The sequence below is a fragment of the Fundulus heteroclitus genome, chromosome 16 (genome assembly GCF_011125445.2).
Source record: "Fundulus heteroclitus isolate FHET01 chromosome 16, MU-UCD_Fhet_4.1, whole genome shotgun sequence".
In the NCBI taxonomy this organism is placed as follows: Eukaryota; Metazoa; Chordata; class Actinopteri; order Cyprinodontiformes; family Fundulidae; genus Fundulus; species Fundulus heteroclitus.
The window spans coordinates 5,142,295-5,159,393 of record NC_046376.1 but is presented as its reverse complement, the minus strand read 5'-3'; the positions used below and the strand labels follow the sequence as shown (position 1 = coordinate 5,159,393).

Here is a 17,099-nt window from a genome sequence, read left to right as displayed (position 1 = left end):
CTGAACTTAAGGCAGGAGAGTGAACTAATTAATCAAAGAACAGACATAAACCATAACAAAATCCAAATCCTGAGAGCCCCTCCCTCAAGGGCGGATTCCAGACGTCCTTAACACAAAAACCCAGACCGGGCGGGTGGAGGGAGGTAACAGGACGGAGGGCCAGAGTCCCCGACGAATCAGGTGGTCCGGCAGACGTCTCGGAGGACAGCCCCGACGAGTCAGGTGGTCCGGCAGACGTCTCGGAGGACCGCCCCTGAGAGTCAGGTTCTCTGGCGGACCTCTCGGAGGACAGCCCCGTTGTGTCAGGTTCTCCGGCGGACCTCTTGGAGGACGGCCCCATTGTGTCAGGTTCTCCAGCGGACATCTCAGAGGACGACTCCGTTGTGTCAGGTTGTCTGGCGGCTGGAAACAAAGCAGGGCCCTTCAAGGCCGGAGTCGACGACGATGTAGGGCCCTTCGAGGGCAAAGTCGATGATGGTGCAGGCCCCTTGGCGGGCGTCGAGGGTGCAGGCCCCCCCTAATGATAAAACATAAACTAGCTAGGAGTTTAGAATCAGGGGGTGCCCAACTACAGATTTCAGAGGGCGCCAGGCTACCAGCTTCAGGAGGCCCCGGGCTACAGGCTTCAGGTTCAGGAGGCCCCGGGCTACAGGCTTCAGGTTCAGGAGGCCCCGGGCTACAGGCTTCAGGTTCAGGCAGACTCTTAGAAACCAGGAACCTCAGCAGGAGCCCCTCCAGCACCTCCGACAAGACAGCCTGTTCAGCCACTTGGGAAATTGTCTGTCTAGCCTAAGGTGCGGGGGCAACAGCTTTCGAAGAGGCCCAGGTATCCTCAAGTCTCCATGGGGCTCTTGTCTTCTCGCTGAGACCTACGATGCTTGTCTTCTCGCCGAGACCCACAATGCTTGTCTGGACGAGGGCCACGACGCCGCTTGTCGTCTGGACAAGGACCACGACGCCGCTTGTCGTCTGGACGAGGACCACGATGCCCAGGGTCCCGACGAGACCCAGGGTTTAATTCAATTCAATTCAGTTTTATTTATATAGCGCCAATTCATGAAACATGTCATCTCGAGGCACTTGACAAAGTCAAATCAATCATATTATACAGATTGGTCCAAAAATTTCCTATATAAAAGGAACCAGTTGATTGCTTCAAAGTCCCGACAAGCAGCATTCACTCCTGGAGATGCGTAGAGCTACAGGGAGAGTCGTCTGCATTGTCCATGGCTTTGCAGCAATCTCTCATACTGAGCAAGCCTAAAGCGACAGTGGAAAGAAAAACCACCCATTAGCGGGAAGGAAAAACATCTAGCAGAACCGGGCTCAGTATGAACAGTCATCTGCCTCGACTGACTGGGGGTTACAAAAGACAGAGCAGAGACACAACAAGACAAACAAAAAAGCACAGAAGCACACATTGATCCAGTAATCTGTTCTACATTAGATGGCAATAGCGGGTGATCTGTCTTCCCTGGATGATGTCACAGCTAACAGAACGTCAGACCAGGTGTACCTACTATGGAAAAAAAGAGAGAACAAAAAGTTAAAAGCTGAAATGACAACAGTCATTTCAATGTAATGCAATGCAAATCTGGAGAACAGTAGAAATGAGTAGAGTGAGAAAAATAGCGCCTGATGTCCTCCAGTAGCCTAAGCCTGTAGCAGCATAACTATAGAGGTAGCTCAGGGTAACATGAGCCACTCTAACTATAAGCTTTGTCAAAAATTAAAGTTTTAAGATTAGTTTTAAAAGTAGACAGGGTGTCTGCCTCACGGACCAAAACTGGGAGTTGGTTCCACAGGAGAGGAGCCTGATAGCTAAAGGATCTGCCTCCCATTCTACTTTTAGAAACTCTAGGAACCACCAGTAGACCTGCAGTCTGAGAGCGAAGTGCTCTGTTAGGAATATATGGGGTAATCAGAGCTCTGATATATGATGGAGCTTGATTATTAAGGGCTTTGTACACTAGAAGAATAATTTTAAATTCTATTCTTGATTTAACAGGAAGCCAGTGAAGGGAAGCTAAAATTGGAGAAATATGATCCCTCTTGTTGATTTTCATCAGAACTCTTGCTGCAGCATTTTGGATCAGCTGAAGACTTTGAACTGCATTTTGTGGACTTCGTGATAGTAAAGAATTACAATAGTCCAACCTTGAAGTAACAAATGCACGGACTAGTTTTTCAGCGTCACCCCTGGACAGAATGTTTCTAATTTTGGCAATATGCCGAAGGTGAAAAAAGGAAACTCTGGAAACCTGTTTAATATGGGATTTAAATGTCATGTCTTGGTCGAAAATAACACATTTTTACTTTATTACCAGAGGCCAAGTTAATGCCATCCAGATTAAGTGATTGATTAAGAAGTTTATTTTTGAGGAGTCTGGTCTAAAGATTATAACTTCTGTCTTGTCAGAATTTAAGTGCAGGAAATTTAAAGTCATCCAGCTTTTGATGACATCAAGACATGACTGCAGTCGAAGTTATTGATTGGATTCGTCAGGATTTATGGATAAATATAGCTGAGTGTCATCAGCATAACAGTGGAAATTAATCTGATAATTTTGCCAATCGGAAGCATACATATATAGTAAAGAGAATTGGTCCAAGGACTGAACCCTGTGGTACTCCACAAGTGACCATAGAGTTTGAAGAAGATTTATTATTAACATGAACAAACTGGAATCTGTCCAACAGATAAGATTTAAACCAGCCTAATGCTTTTCCCTTAATCCCTACAGTATGCTCAAGTCTTTGTAGGAGAATATTGTGATCAACTGTGTCAAATGCTAGTATAGACACAAGTCCATTATCTGAGGCCATGAGAATATCATTGGTGACCTTCACCAGAGCTGTTTCAGTGCTATGATGAGCTCAAAAGCCTGACTGACACTCCTCAAGTAGGTAATTACTTTGTAAATGTTCACAGAGTTGATTAGCAACTACTTTCTCAAGAATTTTAGATAAGAAAAGAAGATTAGATATAGGTCTGTAATTTACTAACTCATCTTGATCAAGAGAAAGTTTCTTAAGTAAAGGTTTAATAACAGCTACTTTAAAAGCGTGTGGTACATACCCATTTACTAAGGATATATTAATCATGTCTAAAATAGGACCACTGATCAAAGGGAATACCTCCTTAAACAATTTGTTTGGGATTGGGTCTAACATACAGTTAGAAGGTTTAAATGAAGCTAATATTTTAGATAGCTCAGAAAGCTCTACTGCATCTAAACAGTTCAGCCCTCTTCCAGGGTTGCGGCCTGGAAGAGGGCTCGTCTGAACCCCCTCATCGTGGACCAGTGGCAGACCCTCCTTGGTCCCCACGTCGCAGGCCAGCGGCAGACCCTCCTGGGTCCCCGCATCACAGACCGGTGGTAGACCCGCCTGGGTCCAAGTGTCGTGGACCAACAGTGAATCCTCCTGGGTCGAAGCGTCTTGTGCCAGCTGCGGACCCTTCTGGGTCGCAGCATCACGGGCCGGCTGCGGACCCTCCTGGGTCGCGGCGTCACGGGCCGGCTGCGGAACTTCCTTACAGATGTCCGGAGCAGTGACAAGAGGTGGAAACACCATGGTCCCCACTTCCCGGACCACGGGAGAGACAGGCTGCATCGTAACGTTGGAAGCAGACGGAGGATCCGAGGAGAAAACACAACTGTCCACTTGTCGGTGTTTACGACGGTGGGGCAGCTGTGGGGGAGTGCTGCTGCTGAGGAGGTGGCATCTGGGACCGACGCCGGGGGGACAGATCACCAGCCTGGAACCTTCCAGTGACTCTCTCAGCAACATGGTTCTGCTGGAGGGTGAGCTCCAGACCTGCGGCGGGCTCAAGTTGAGAGAGAAAAAATAAAAATACAACGTACTTGTCTGACGATAGGTCCGGTTAGGGCCACATCATTCTGTCATGATCAGGGACAGACGGACCCAGTATTCAGCCGGACAAGAGGTACGTTTTTAAGATGGTTTATTTCCAAACACAGGTGTGAGCAGGAACCAAGAAAAACAGGCAGGAAAAAATGAAGGGCAGGACAAAAACAAGGCTAGTGGTAAATAAACAGCCCAAGGCAGAAAAGGCAGGTAGTCAGATCAGGCAGGAGAAACACATAACAGGGAACAGGAACTGCTGGACAAAACTCACCCATGGGCATGGAAAAAACAAAACCAAACCACAATAAAACCCAAACTATTCCAAAACTGATACAGAACCTAAACCTAAGGCTAAACAGAACACAAGCTATAATAGAAACCAAACAAGAAAAAAAAAAAACTAAACAGAAACTTAACTTAAGGCAGGAGAATGAACTAATTAAAGGAGAAGTCCGGTCAAAACCAGAATTCAAACTGCTGAAAGTACTTTAAATATAAAACTACTACATACTGTGCAATAAATTATAAAAAAATTTTTAATTAAGAATAATTTTCATTTAATCATGTATATGTGGAGGAACCCATCTTGGTCAAAAATAGTACTGTCACATCCCATTTTGTGACGTCACTCAGCAGATCCGCTGCAACGACGCACTATTTTCCAAGATGGCTACGACTGGTGCTCTGTACGAAGCAGAGAGTGATAAAGTACTTAGTGACAGTGATGGGAGTTCCATGGAGCTATCATCATCTGATAGTAATATGGATTTTTTAGAAGAGTTTCTTGACAGAAATCGGACTTATTTCCAGTGCAAACTCAGTCGGGCACCCCCAAGATATATATATACGCGCGTGTGTGTGTGTGCGAGCGCGTGTTCGCACCGCTGCAGCACGGCTTTACCGCACTGCAGCGGAGGAGAAATCGCGCTGAAGTGACTTGAGTTATATTTGCCCCCTAGTAAATAGGGCAGGTGGTCATTATTGTATAACTAGAATCGTTCAACTTCTGAAGAAGTTGAAAAAGGCGCCCGCCTGGTGGTGGGCATGACCGTCAAAGGCAAAGCTTCTGAGTTCCTTGGTCGTAGTCTCTCATCGCTTGGGGATTTTAAATCAAACCTTCTGAGTGAAAAGGATTTGTCTTCATCAAAACCTGCCGACCAGGAAAACTTTGCGTCTGCAGAGCTGCAAACTGCGTATTTCGATCTGAGATGCAGCTAATGACCTAATTGGCGACAGCCGACAGTCAAAGTTTGCCATTCATTTGCTACGGTAGTCCTAAACCACTACTGACGTAATACACTTTTTGGCCACAAGCGTCATTTTGGCGGCGTTGTTTCCACCTCTTCTCTTAGAGCCGTTTTTAATAGAAAGAAGAAAAGGCAAAAACGGTCCAAACAAAAGGTCGTAACGTTTACATTTGTAACCTCTGCCTTACATAAACACTAGAATTAAATCTTAATAAATAAAAGTATAGACAATTATTTCAGTAATTCAATTCAGTAAGTGAAATACACTATATACAGGAGTTTGACAATGAAACTGAAACACCTCTCATTTTAGTGTGGGAGGTTTCATGGCTAAATTTGACCAGCCTTGTGGCTATTCTTCATTAATTGCACATTGAACCAATAAGAGCAGAGTGTGAAGGTCCAATTAGCAGGGTAAGAGCATAGTTTTGCTCAAAATATTGCAATGCACACAACATTATGGGTGACATGGGTGAGTTCAAAGGAGGACAAATTGTTGGTGCACATCTTGCTGGATGTGTCAAAACTTTCTTCAATTGAATAAAAACAAAACTGAAGTAATAATATTTGGACCAATAGAGGAGAGATCAAAAGTTAGCACACAGCTTCAGTCGCTTCAGCTAGAAACCACTGATCAGGCCTGAAACCTTGGTGTAGTGATGGACTCAGACCTGAACCTCCAAAAGCATTTACAGACAGTTACAAGGTCGGCATTCTATCACCTGAGGAACTTTTCCAGGATTAAAGGACTAATGTCTCAAAAGGATCTGGAAAAACTAATCCATGCGTTTATATTTAGTAGAATAGATTACTGCAACGGTGTTTTCACAGGTCTGCCTAAAAAGTGGACCATACAGCTGCAGCGGATCCAGAACGCTGCTGCACGCGTCCTCACTAAGACTAAGAAAGTAGAGCACATAACCCCAGTTCTAAAGTCCTTACACTGGCTCCCTGTATCTCAGAGAATAGAATTTAAAATACTTCTGTTAGTTTATAAATCCCTAAATGGCTTAGCACCTAAATACATTACAGACTTGTTATCAGTGTATCAACTTTCCAGACCACTAAGGTCTTCTGGCCCCAGCCTGCTCTGCATACCTAGAACCAGAACTAAACAAGGAGAAGCAGCATTTAGTTCCTATGCTCCACTTATCTGGAACAAACTTCCAGAAAACTGTAAAAGTGCAGAAAGCCTGAGTTCTTTTAAATCAAGATTACAAACACATTTGTTTAAAATTGCCTTTGACTGTTCTAGTTAAACTGTTTTACTGTTTTTAATGTTCTTCTTTGTTTCTACATTCTATCTCTACTTGCTTTTATTCTATTTTCTATCTACATTTTATTCCTACTTGCGTTTATTTTGCTATATTTTAATCATGTAAAGCACTTTGCATTGTCTCTGTACTGAATTGTGCTATATAAATACATTGCCCTTGCCTTGCATCTGTGACCAAGACAGCAAGTCTTTGTGATGTATCAAGAGCCACGGGGTCCAGGGTAATGTCAGCACACCACCAAGAAGGATGGACCACATCCAACAGGATCAACTGTGGACACACGAGGAAGCTGTCTGAAAGAGATGTTCGGGTGCTAACCCAGATTGTATCCAAAAAACATAAAACCACGACTCCCAGAGTCACAGCAGAATTAAATGTGCACCTCAACTCTCCTGTTTCCACCAAAACTGTCCGTTGGGAGCTCCACAGGGTCAATATACACAGCCGGGCTGCTATAGCCAAACCTTTGGTTACTCGTGCCAATGTCAAACGTCGGTTTCAATGGTGCATATCTTGGGCTGTGGACAATGTGAAACATGTATAGTTCTCTGATTAGTCCACCTTTACTGTTTTCCCCACATCCGAGAGAGTTACAGTGTGGAGAAGCCCCAAAGAAGCGTACCACTCAGACTGTTGCATGCCCAGAGCGAAGCAGTGATGGTTTGGGCTGCCATATCATGGCATTCCCTTGGCCCCATACGTGTGCTAGATGGGTGCGTCACTGTGTGGACTTGTTGTTGATTTTTATAATAAAAAGATTTCCCTTTTACACAACATTATGAATAACCTCAGAGTTTAAGAAAAGTATTTGCAATTTCAACAGTACTTTTACTAAGTTAAACATTTATTTTAGTGCATTATGCATAGGAACTGGTCACAGTGATTGTAAGATGTTGAAAAACATTTATTCACAGTTTTTGGGACTTAAAAACACACACTAAGTGCTGCTGTTAGACTTGAACTCCTATCCCTCCAGACTTCCATAGGCCATTGTTCATCTAGAGTTCACCATCCCCCCATTTTGCTTTGAATCCAACCAAGCTGGTCAACTTCTTTAGTGCTTCGTTTGTGCCGTTAAAATTAGCGTTTATGCTGCTTTGGTTTCGCAGATAATATAAGTTTTAATTTCGGCCGGGGACGTCACCACAGGCCGCCTCTGCAAAATAAAGCGCTACATTGTTATTCCTTTGCTGGTGCTGAGCTGGAGCCAAAGCAAACCAGAGTGGTCAACTTCTTTAGTGCTTTGTGCATGTTTGTGCCGTTAAAATTAACGTTTGTGCTACTTTGGTTTCGGAGATATTATGAATTTAATTTTAAGCCGATGACGTCATCCCAGACCGCCGCTTCAAAATAAAGTGCTATGTTTTTCTTTCTTTGCTGGTGCTGAGCTGGATCCAAAGCAAACCACAGTGGGCTACTTTTTCAGTGCTTTGTTTGTGCAACAACAACCTTGAAATAAAATAAAATAAAGTTTTCATTAAGATTTGCAGCCCAATAGTTTTTGGGGAGCGTTAAGTTTTTAATATTTTGTGCTGAGCTCAATACACGACAAACCAAATTGGTCTATATTTTGAGGCATTTCTAATTCAATCTATATGCTTTATACTTTCAGCTGATAACACAGTCAATATATTCATAGTTGAACAATATTTCCCACTTCATGCATAAAGCCAATAAAAAGTGGAATGGTCCTTCAGCCTAATTAAAGGTTTAGCTTAGGTGGACAAAGGAACGTTTTAGGAGATCGTTCCTTACAGTGTTGTTATACTTTATAGGCTGACCAGTGTGATTTATTTTTTGCAGTTTTTCTGTTATTGATTTTAGTTTGGGTATGTTTTCTGCATTATATAAGCCTGTATACTTTAATTGCCCTTTTGTTAGGTGCAGACACCCCCAAATCTCCCTACTGTAGAGCAATAAAGGTTTGCTATTCTAATTAATTCAGAGGAGTAATTAACTATGACTACTAAGATCAACTATTACCAAGTTACTGTTTGAAAATGTTATAAACATTATATTCTCGAAGAAGAATAAACCCTTCTGATTAGGAAAAATAGACTTTATGAAAACAGTTGAACATTCTAATAAATGAAATGCCTTTTTTGGTGGCTCACTGGACATTGCTATCTAAAGTAAAGTTCTTTAAATGAGACAAAATAAATCCTAATATTTATTCAGGAATAAAGTACAAAACAATATAACACACATTTTACAATAGCGGCTAAAACAACTTGCTTGATAAAAGAAAAATATAAAATTAAAAACTGCTTTCTTGAGAAAAGTGTTGAGACCAAACGGTAGATCTGACCACATCTTCTTACACAAATGAGGAACATCATTAAGGACGCCAGCCATCCTGCACAGAGACTGTTCCAGCCTCTCCCCTCAGTCAGGAAACTAAAAAAACAAACAAAAACATGTTTCCCCAGGAGATCTTTGACAATAAGCAGGAATATATAAATCATTTTCCAAGAATGCTGTAGGGGGGGGGGGGGAGGCTCGGTAGATGACACAACTTCATAGTAATGTTACTGATTTATCAGTAGAAATATATTAAAAAGAGTTACGTTTTTTCCAGTGTCAGCAATAACATGATTTACCGTAGCACTTTATTTTTAAGCGGCGGGCTGGGATGACATCATCGGTTGAAATTAAAATTCATAATATCTCCGAAACCAAAGCAGCACAAACGATAATTTTAACGTCACAAACCTGCACAAATGAAGCACTAACCATTCCGTCTATTTAACGGAGTTTTTTCTGTGGGTGGGGTGTCAGCTTCACGCAGCTCTTTACCGGCGCTGCAGCGGAGGAGAGATCGCGCTGCTATTAGGCTTTTACTGCCATCCCTCCAGACTTCCATAGGCCATTGACAAATTTAATGAAAAGCAACTTAAAATTATCCTTAAAAGACAAAATGTTGAAAAATCAAAGGGCTTATTTAACGCTTTGAGAACATATCTTGTATTCGGCCCCAAAATCAACAATAGTAGAATGATCTTTTAAGCTTATAAGACCATTTTTAAAATGCCAATACGTGTAGCATATAGCTCAGTGCCGTGTAGACTAGCCACCACATTTCTACCATAATATAAAACCTACATTAAATAAACGACTCACCGTCACGTATTTGCAAGGAAAACACCCAATGGAACCCTTCGTCTGGGTTAATTGGACTTGATTCAACAATATCCTTTCGTAATTTAGGAAAAACGGCAGCACAGCACTGCAAGCAATAGCAGCCACAAGATGGAGGAGTTCACCTCTGACCCGGAAGGTGAACAAGCAGTACAAGAGTACTGCTTGTTATCTGCTCTGAATAATACACAGCGCCCCTCGTGGACAGTATAGGAACTGCAAGAACGAAGTACGTCTTTTTCAGTAATCATTGTTGAATGATGATAATGCATTTGGCTGCCGCGTTTGACACCTCTGCTCTATACCATACTAATAAATGATTGTGGTCTAAAACCAGGTGTTTCAGTTTCATTGTCCAACCCCTGTAGATGACTTATTTTCTAGCGATGATTTCTGTCACGAGGACATAATGCAGTGTTGTGCTGGCAGCCATCCCAACTAATAAAAATAAGATTTAAGATTAAAATAGTACATTATAGTAGTAAAATAAATACAATTATTGTGGTTTAAGGACAAGTTTGGTACCTGCATTAAGGTTAATTTCAAAAGGTACTTGTCATTTTCAGACTAAAAAACATTCTAAAAAGATGTTCTAATTCAGTGAATATGACTGGATATTTAAACAGAAAATAATAATTAAATTAATTATTCTTTCAACTAGCAGTTTTTGAGTATGACTAAAATTCGAGGCAGTTAAGGAGGGTAACTGATAAGTGATGGCTGATGGTGGAGAGCTTGCAGGCCTGGCTTCGGTGGAGAAGCAGCAAACAACTGTGGCAGGAAATGTGACTTTCATTTCAATGCAATGCAATGCAAAACTGGAGAACAGTAGAAATCAGTAGAGTGAGAAAAACTGGCCCTGATGTCCTCCAGTAGCCTAAGCCTGATTGTAGGATGTCCCTGAACTCTCGTTACATTACAAAGTTTACAATAATAAGGAGAGCCAGCGAAATGCTTGAGGCAGGATTTGACAGGAAAAGGAAGAGATTAAGTATTAATATAAAATAAATTAATAAACAATACATAAAATACTTTAATGTTTTCTTAAAACGTCTGAATACAAACTGTCCCAAAACATGTTAAATAAATTCCTTTATCATCATTCATTTATACCAGTTGTTCAAGTTATTTAATTGTTACTTGTAAAAAAATATATATATTATTGTAAATTAGAAATGTCCCATGCTCCTGAATGCACCATAGCTTTCTGACGCTGGTGAACGCATCACACTGGTCTGAGAACGCAGCGCTGTGTAGAGGCACGTTTCTGCTTAAGACAAAGCTTTGCCGTTTGTAAAACTCATGTTGGCTGGCATGGTTTATTGTTCTGTGTGAATGACAAGAGACCACAACAAATGAGCCAACAGCCGACAGGAGAAGGTCTGCATCCAAGCAGCATGGAAAACTGGTGTTATTAAAACATGAATAAATACTTCAATGTAGCATGAAAAAATGAAATATGTGAATAAAAATCTTAAAGGCATTACAAACTACTAAAGGAAGTACAAACTCTGTGAAGCAGAAGTTGGTGAGACCTTCCTAGAGCTACTTCCGGTTAGCAACATGCTAAGCGTTAGCAGCTAACATGGTTGTGTCCAGTATCCCGACAGGAGAAGGTCTGCATCCAAGCAGCATGGAAAATTGGTGTTATTAAAACATGATTAAATACTTCAATGTAGCATGAAAAAATGAAATATGTGAATACAAATCTTAAAGGCATTACAAACTACTAAAGGAAGTACAAACTGTGAAGCAGAAGTTGGTGAGACCTTCCTAGAGCTACTTCCGGTTAGCAACATGCTAAGCGTTAGCCGCTAACATGGTTGTGTCCAGTATCACCGGGTGATTGTACTCTGTTAGTTTGGTCCAAATCCTGTACGGGGAAGTTCCTCAAAAAGGGTGCCAATACTTAATGTCACTAAAGCTCACCAAAGGGCAAAGCTTCCGAGTTCCTTGGTCGTAGGCTTTTATCACTTGGGGATTTTAAATCAAATCTTCTGAGTGTGAAAAGGATTTGTCTTCGTCAAAACCAGCCGACAGGAGAAGGTCTGCATCCAAGCAGCATGGAAAACTGGTGTTATTAAAACATGAATAAATACTTCAATGTAGCATGAAAAAATGAAATATGTGAATACAAATCTTAAAGGCATTACAAACTACTAAAGGAAGTACAAACTGTGAAGCAGAAGTTGGTGAGACCTTCCTAGAGCTACTTCCGGTTAGCAACATGCTAAGCGTTAGCCGCTAACATGGTTGTGTCCAGTATCACCGGGTGATTGTACTCTGTTAGTTTGGTCCAAATCCTGTACGGGGAAGTTCCTCAAAAAGGGTGCCAATACTTAATGTCACTAAAGCTCACCAAAGGGCAAAGCTTCCGAGTTCCTTGGTCGTAGGCTTTTATCACTTGGGGATTTTAAATCAAATCTTCTGAGTGTGAAAAGGATTTGTCTTCGTCAATACCAGCCGACAGGAGAAGGTCTGCATCCAAGCAGCATGGAAAACTGGTGTTATTAAAACATGAATAAATACTTCAATGTAGCATGAAAAAATGAAATATGTGAATAAAAATCTTAAAGGCATTACAAACTACTAAAGGAAGTACAAACTCTGTGAAGCAGAAGTTGGTGAGACCTTCCTAGAGCTACTTCCGGTTAGCAACATGCTAAGCGTTAGCAGCTAACATGGTTGTGTCCAGTATCACCGGGTGATTGTACTCTGTTAGTTTGGTCCAAATCCTGTACTGGGAAGTTCCTCAAAAAGGGTGCCAATACTTAATGTCACCAAAGCTCACCAAAGGCCATGTGTCAGATCGGCCTCCTTTAGCAACTAAGCCTCACCAAATCTGGGCCCAGAACTCAACATTTGACAAAAATGGTGTGTAGTGCCATTTCCCACAGGCGAGTGGTGCTGTATTGGCCGGGGGGTAGTTCTTGCTGTTGCAATTTTTTCATCATTCATTCATTTATATCAGTTGTTCAAATTATTTATTTGTTACTTGTAAAAAAGAAAAAAAATATTGGGTACCCACAGCGGGTTGCGAATCTGCGACCTTTGGTGATCCCAGCCCAACACCTAAACCACTGTACCAAAAAAAGTGCCATGCTGAGCTCTGCATTTTTGAGAGGTCAACTGTGTCTAGGAAGTGGTTTTGACAAGTGGTTTTTGGTTAATTTTGTGACCACGGTCACGTCAAGTACAAAAAGCCCGCTTCACGGCGTCGAGACGAACGTTTTGATATATAGTTTGTGGGGGTAGACCCTACGGTTCAGCCTGTATTAACGGTGACGGAAGAAAAATAAGTAAAAATAAAGAAACCCTTATTAGGTGGATAGTATAAGGCCTCCGCCATGCATTTTCAATGCATAGGCGGGCGCCTAAATATTAAAACATAAAAGCGTTCCAGCACATGCTAGGGCAGAGGGATACCACATAACATGTGGTATCCCTCCGCCCCTCTGGTCTGTAACCATCCCCGCAAATTCGAAATAAAAAATTCTACATTAAAAAATGACTTACCGAAAATCCTCGTTCTCATGTCATGTTCAAAACATTCTTCTTCAAAATGGTTGCTGCATATGACGTTTTTTCTCTTTAGCCAGAAGTTAGATGGCAAATCCGATATCTTCAAGTTGGCAATTCAGCGACGAGCCCGGTGGCTCATGAATCAGAAAGTTGAAATAAGCAATGTTTTTTCTACTTTTACCAGTTGTGTTGGAACATCCAATGGCCATGCACGTGAGCATCGTTGCTGTAACAATAGCTCTCGCGAATGTCAATGGTGAAGTCCTCTGGAAATCCGAAATTTTTTTTGATAATCGCAGCTGTGTAGAACGGCTCCTATTGACTTTGCATGGAAAGAGCGGAGAAATGCTGTCGCCGCTCCGCTTTTCCATGTCGCAGGATGTGATGTCAGACGGCCCCTACTGCCCAAATATGGGCAGAAGTGGCCGCCCCCATACACAGTGATCCAGACGACAATTTATGTTTTTATTTTCTTATTGATTAAAGATAAGTTCATTAAATAACCACAAATGTATTAGTTTTAGTTATAGCTAATGGTCCCCTGTTTTTTCTTTGTTGACCGGACTTCCCCATTAATCACAAGAACAAACATAAACCATAACAAAACCCAAATCATGACAATGCAGGCTGAAAAATAAATTGAAAAAACACTGTTGTATCAGTATTCATAAAAAAGACATAATATTTATTAAATGCACAGCACGGTCACAAACATGTTTCAGCCACTTGGCTGAGGAAAACTAAGTGGCTGAAATGTGTTTGTGTATTGTGCTGTGTGTGTAATAAATATAAGTCTTTTTGTGAGTGCTGGCATTTCAGTGATGTCTATGATACATTAAATGTCATGGGCTTGATATTGAGGTCAGTAGAGTGTGATATTTTTACATCCCTAGTAGAGCACAAAGAACAGAAAAATAGTGGGATGATACAGCTAATCTATACTAAAAACTTTACTGCATTGCCAAAATGCATTGGCACCACATCAAGACTGAGGTGGCTGTGAAAGACAGAACCCAGTGTAATGGAACTGGCTCAGACCTGACAATTTGACAGACACAGATTAAGCATTTTAAGAGATTTATTTAGTGAACAGGCGTAGCCTGAGAGGGAATCTTCAGAAACTGGCTCAGGAACCTCTGAAATGGAGAGGGTTTTGCTTCCACTGTGAAATGTGTCCGAGATGTAAAAAAGCCATTAACCTTGCTTGAACGTTGGACAGAAATCCAATCAATGGTCCCAGGGAGAGCTCTTAGCTCAAACTGTCAGCAGCAGCCGGTTCCATTCCTCGGCTCGATGGAGGAGAGGAAATCCAGAAACGGTCCAGGGTCATACATGGGTAATCAGAGGCAGGCAGAGGTACCAGTAGGGGAATCCACCCTGTCCACCAGAGCGTGTCCAGAGTCCAGTCAAGAGTCCATATATCCAGAGTCAGTCTGATAGGCAGAGATACGGGAGGCAGACAGGAGGTGTCAGGCAACAGGCATATGTCAATCTCCAGAATCCGAGAACCAACAGGAGAGTCCGACAAGGGCGAGGCAAACAGGCAAAAAACACAAACAGGGTCACTCATAGGAAGGCAGTCTAGGAATGCTTGAAGGTCTGCTCACACAAGGTTTTTGAGAAACTGGCACCTGAACTCTGGAAGAGAAAGGTTTATAAAGCGCAACACACAGGTGTGGCAGTGTAACCCAGGTTTACTTAGTTAGCAAAATAAATAAATTGGTTAAAAGGAATAGATTTGTTAATATGGTTAAAAATTAATTAAAAACATCTGTAATATTTTATTTCATTCAGTATGTTATTTCATCAGTTATTTTGTGTTTAAAATGCATTTGGACTTTTATTTTGAAGGGCACGTTGCTGCCTGACCCAGGTGACCAGCAACCACCAATCGAATTGTTAATAGGTTTTTTTCTTTGCTGGAACAGTGTGTGGTTTTTGCATAGCAGGCTGCAGATAAAACTTTGAGAGAGGGAGAGAGGAAGGTGAAGAATCTTAAGTTGTTAGAAGCCAATTTTGTTTGGATTTTGTGAAGAAGATATTTTCTATAGGCCTACTTGATCTGTCCCTGTGTGGAGACGATTAGTAAAAATAAAGGAAATGTTTTTTTTTCTTTCTTTAAAAGGGAAAAAAGATATGCGCAATGTATTTATGATTTTGTGAATATGTAATGCCGAGGTAGTGATTTTAAGTTGATTTAATTTGTTCAGTCTTTTGCTGAATCATTTTAGTTTTATAACCTTTGTATTTTTATTATGAGTACAACAAATTGTAAATGCTATTTGTTTTTATGCTATTTACTTTTGTGTAAATGTGTCATGTTTGCCTTGAGATGTCGGGCCCACATGCAGAAACACACTCGGTAACGACAGGTAAGTTTTAAAAGGTTTATTGTTTACACAGGCGAGAATGCTAGTCGGCGAAGCTAATCTGCGGGCAGGAAGATACTCGGGCAGGAACTCGGGCGGCGGGGACCAGGTCGATCTGGAGGGAAGGGGAGAACGTTAATTCTTGGAAGGGAAAGCCCCAAGGAAAGTATTCAGGGGAACGTAAGCTTACCACGAGGTGCAAGAAACCCGACCGGGGAGGACGGCAGTGTGGACTCAGCTGAATGTTGGTCGTAGGTGTCCGGGCGGCTGAGAGCGGGGCGAGAGGTCCGAGCAGCACCGGAGGATTCAGGACAGCGGATGGAACCTGGGAGTCGTCGGGAGTGCGTCTCGTCCGAGAAGCAAGGCTCCACTCAAGATGAACGGGGAAATCCCAAGAGGCAGCACGAGTAGGACTGAGGAGCTCGAAGGAGGACGAAGGAGCACGAGGAGGTACCTGGGAGACACAAAGGGTAGCGGTTTAGCGAGGGAGCAAAGTCTAATGGCGTGAGGTCGAGGCTGGTAGGCATACCACAACGGTAACACTCAGGCATCCACCCGCTGTCCGAGTGCAGATCTTATAGTGCAGCTCCGGTGCTGCTGACGAGCTGCAGGTGCGCCTACTCCGCCCACCAGCCAACCGCGAACACCTGTGGACGAAGCAAAGATGGCAACAGGCTGCATGGCCCTGCCAGCTGAGTCCTGACACCACCCCCCCCTCAAGGGTCGCCACCTGGCGGCCCAGAGGAGGACGTAGACGGACGAGAGGAGAGAAACGAGTCAATGAATGAGCGGTCCGGGATGGCGGAGCCCGGGATCCAGGACCGATCCTCGGGACCGCGGCCCACCCAGTCGACGAGATACTGGAACCCCTTACCTCGTCGACGGGAGGCCACGATCCGTTGGATCTGACGTCCATGATGGTCCTGGGAGGGTGGTGGGGGTTCGGCCGGAGGGCACAAGGGGCTGGAGTTGACTGGCTTGATCTGAGAGACATGGAACGTGGGATGAACTCGGGAGTGGGATGGGAGGCGGAGACGGACAGTCGTGGGGCTGGGTATGGAGGTTATCTCGTAGGGGCCCGTGAATCGTGGGGACAGTTTGCGTGAGGCTGCTCGGGAGGGGAGGTCACGGGTGGAGAGCCAGACTTGTTGACCTGGTTGATAACTCGGGGCTGGGATGCGTTTACGGTCAGCGAACCTGCGGTTATTCTCGGCGGTGTCCTTTAAGGCCTGGATGGTTTGGGACCAGTAACGTTTGCAGCGGTCAATGTGATCCTTTACTGAGGGTACGGCGATCTGTCTGCTGTCATCGGGGAGTAGTGGTGGCTGGTAACCCAGAGAGACCTCGAAGGGGGACATTCCAGTTGCGGCGGAGACATGGCTGTTGTGTGCATATTCTACCCAGGGTAGATATTTGCTCCAGTCGGATGGGTTCTGTGAGGTGAGGCAGCGGAGGGCGGTCTCCAGCTCCTGGTTCAAACGTTCTGTCTGACCGTTGGTCTGCGGGTGGTAGCCCGAGGTTAGGGTATACCGGGCCCCCAGGGCCACGGCAAACTCCTTCCATACCCGCGATATGAATTGGGGACCACGGTCAGACAGAACCTCCTGTGGGATTCCGTGTAGGCGGAATACATGTTTGACCAGGAGCTGGGCCGTTTGAAGAGCTGAGGGTAGTTT

At 43.3% G+C, this 17,099-nt stretch overlaps 1 protein-coding gene across 1 annotated transcript; it reads right to left on the bottom strand.

Annotated features, from left to right (window-relative positions):
- Positions 1-15,427: 15,427 nt before the first annotated feature.
- Positions 15,428-16,680, bottom strand: LOC118566456. Its single transcript, XM_036148643.1, has 3 exons — positions 15,953-16,680; positions 15,614-15,877; positions 15,428-15,538 (listed from the first exon to the last, which is right to left on the bottom strand). Exons 1-3 carry the CDS (start codon positions 16,415-16,417, stop codon positions 15,467-15,469), a joined length of 801 nt encoding a protein of 266 aa, XP_036004536.1. The 5' UTR covers positions 16,418-16,680; the 3' UTR covers positions 15,428-15,466.
- Positions 16,681-17,099: the final 419 nt, after the last annotated feature.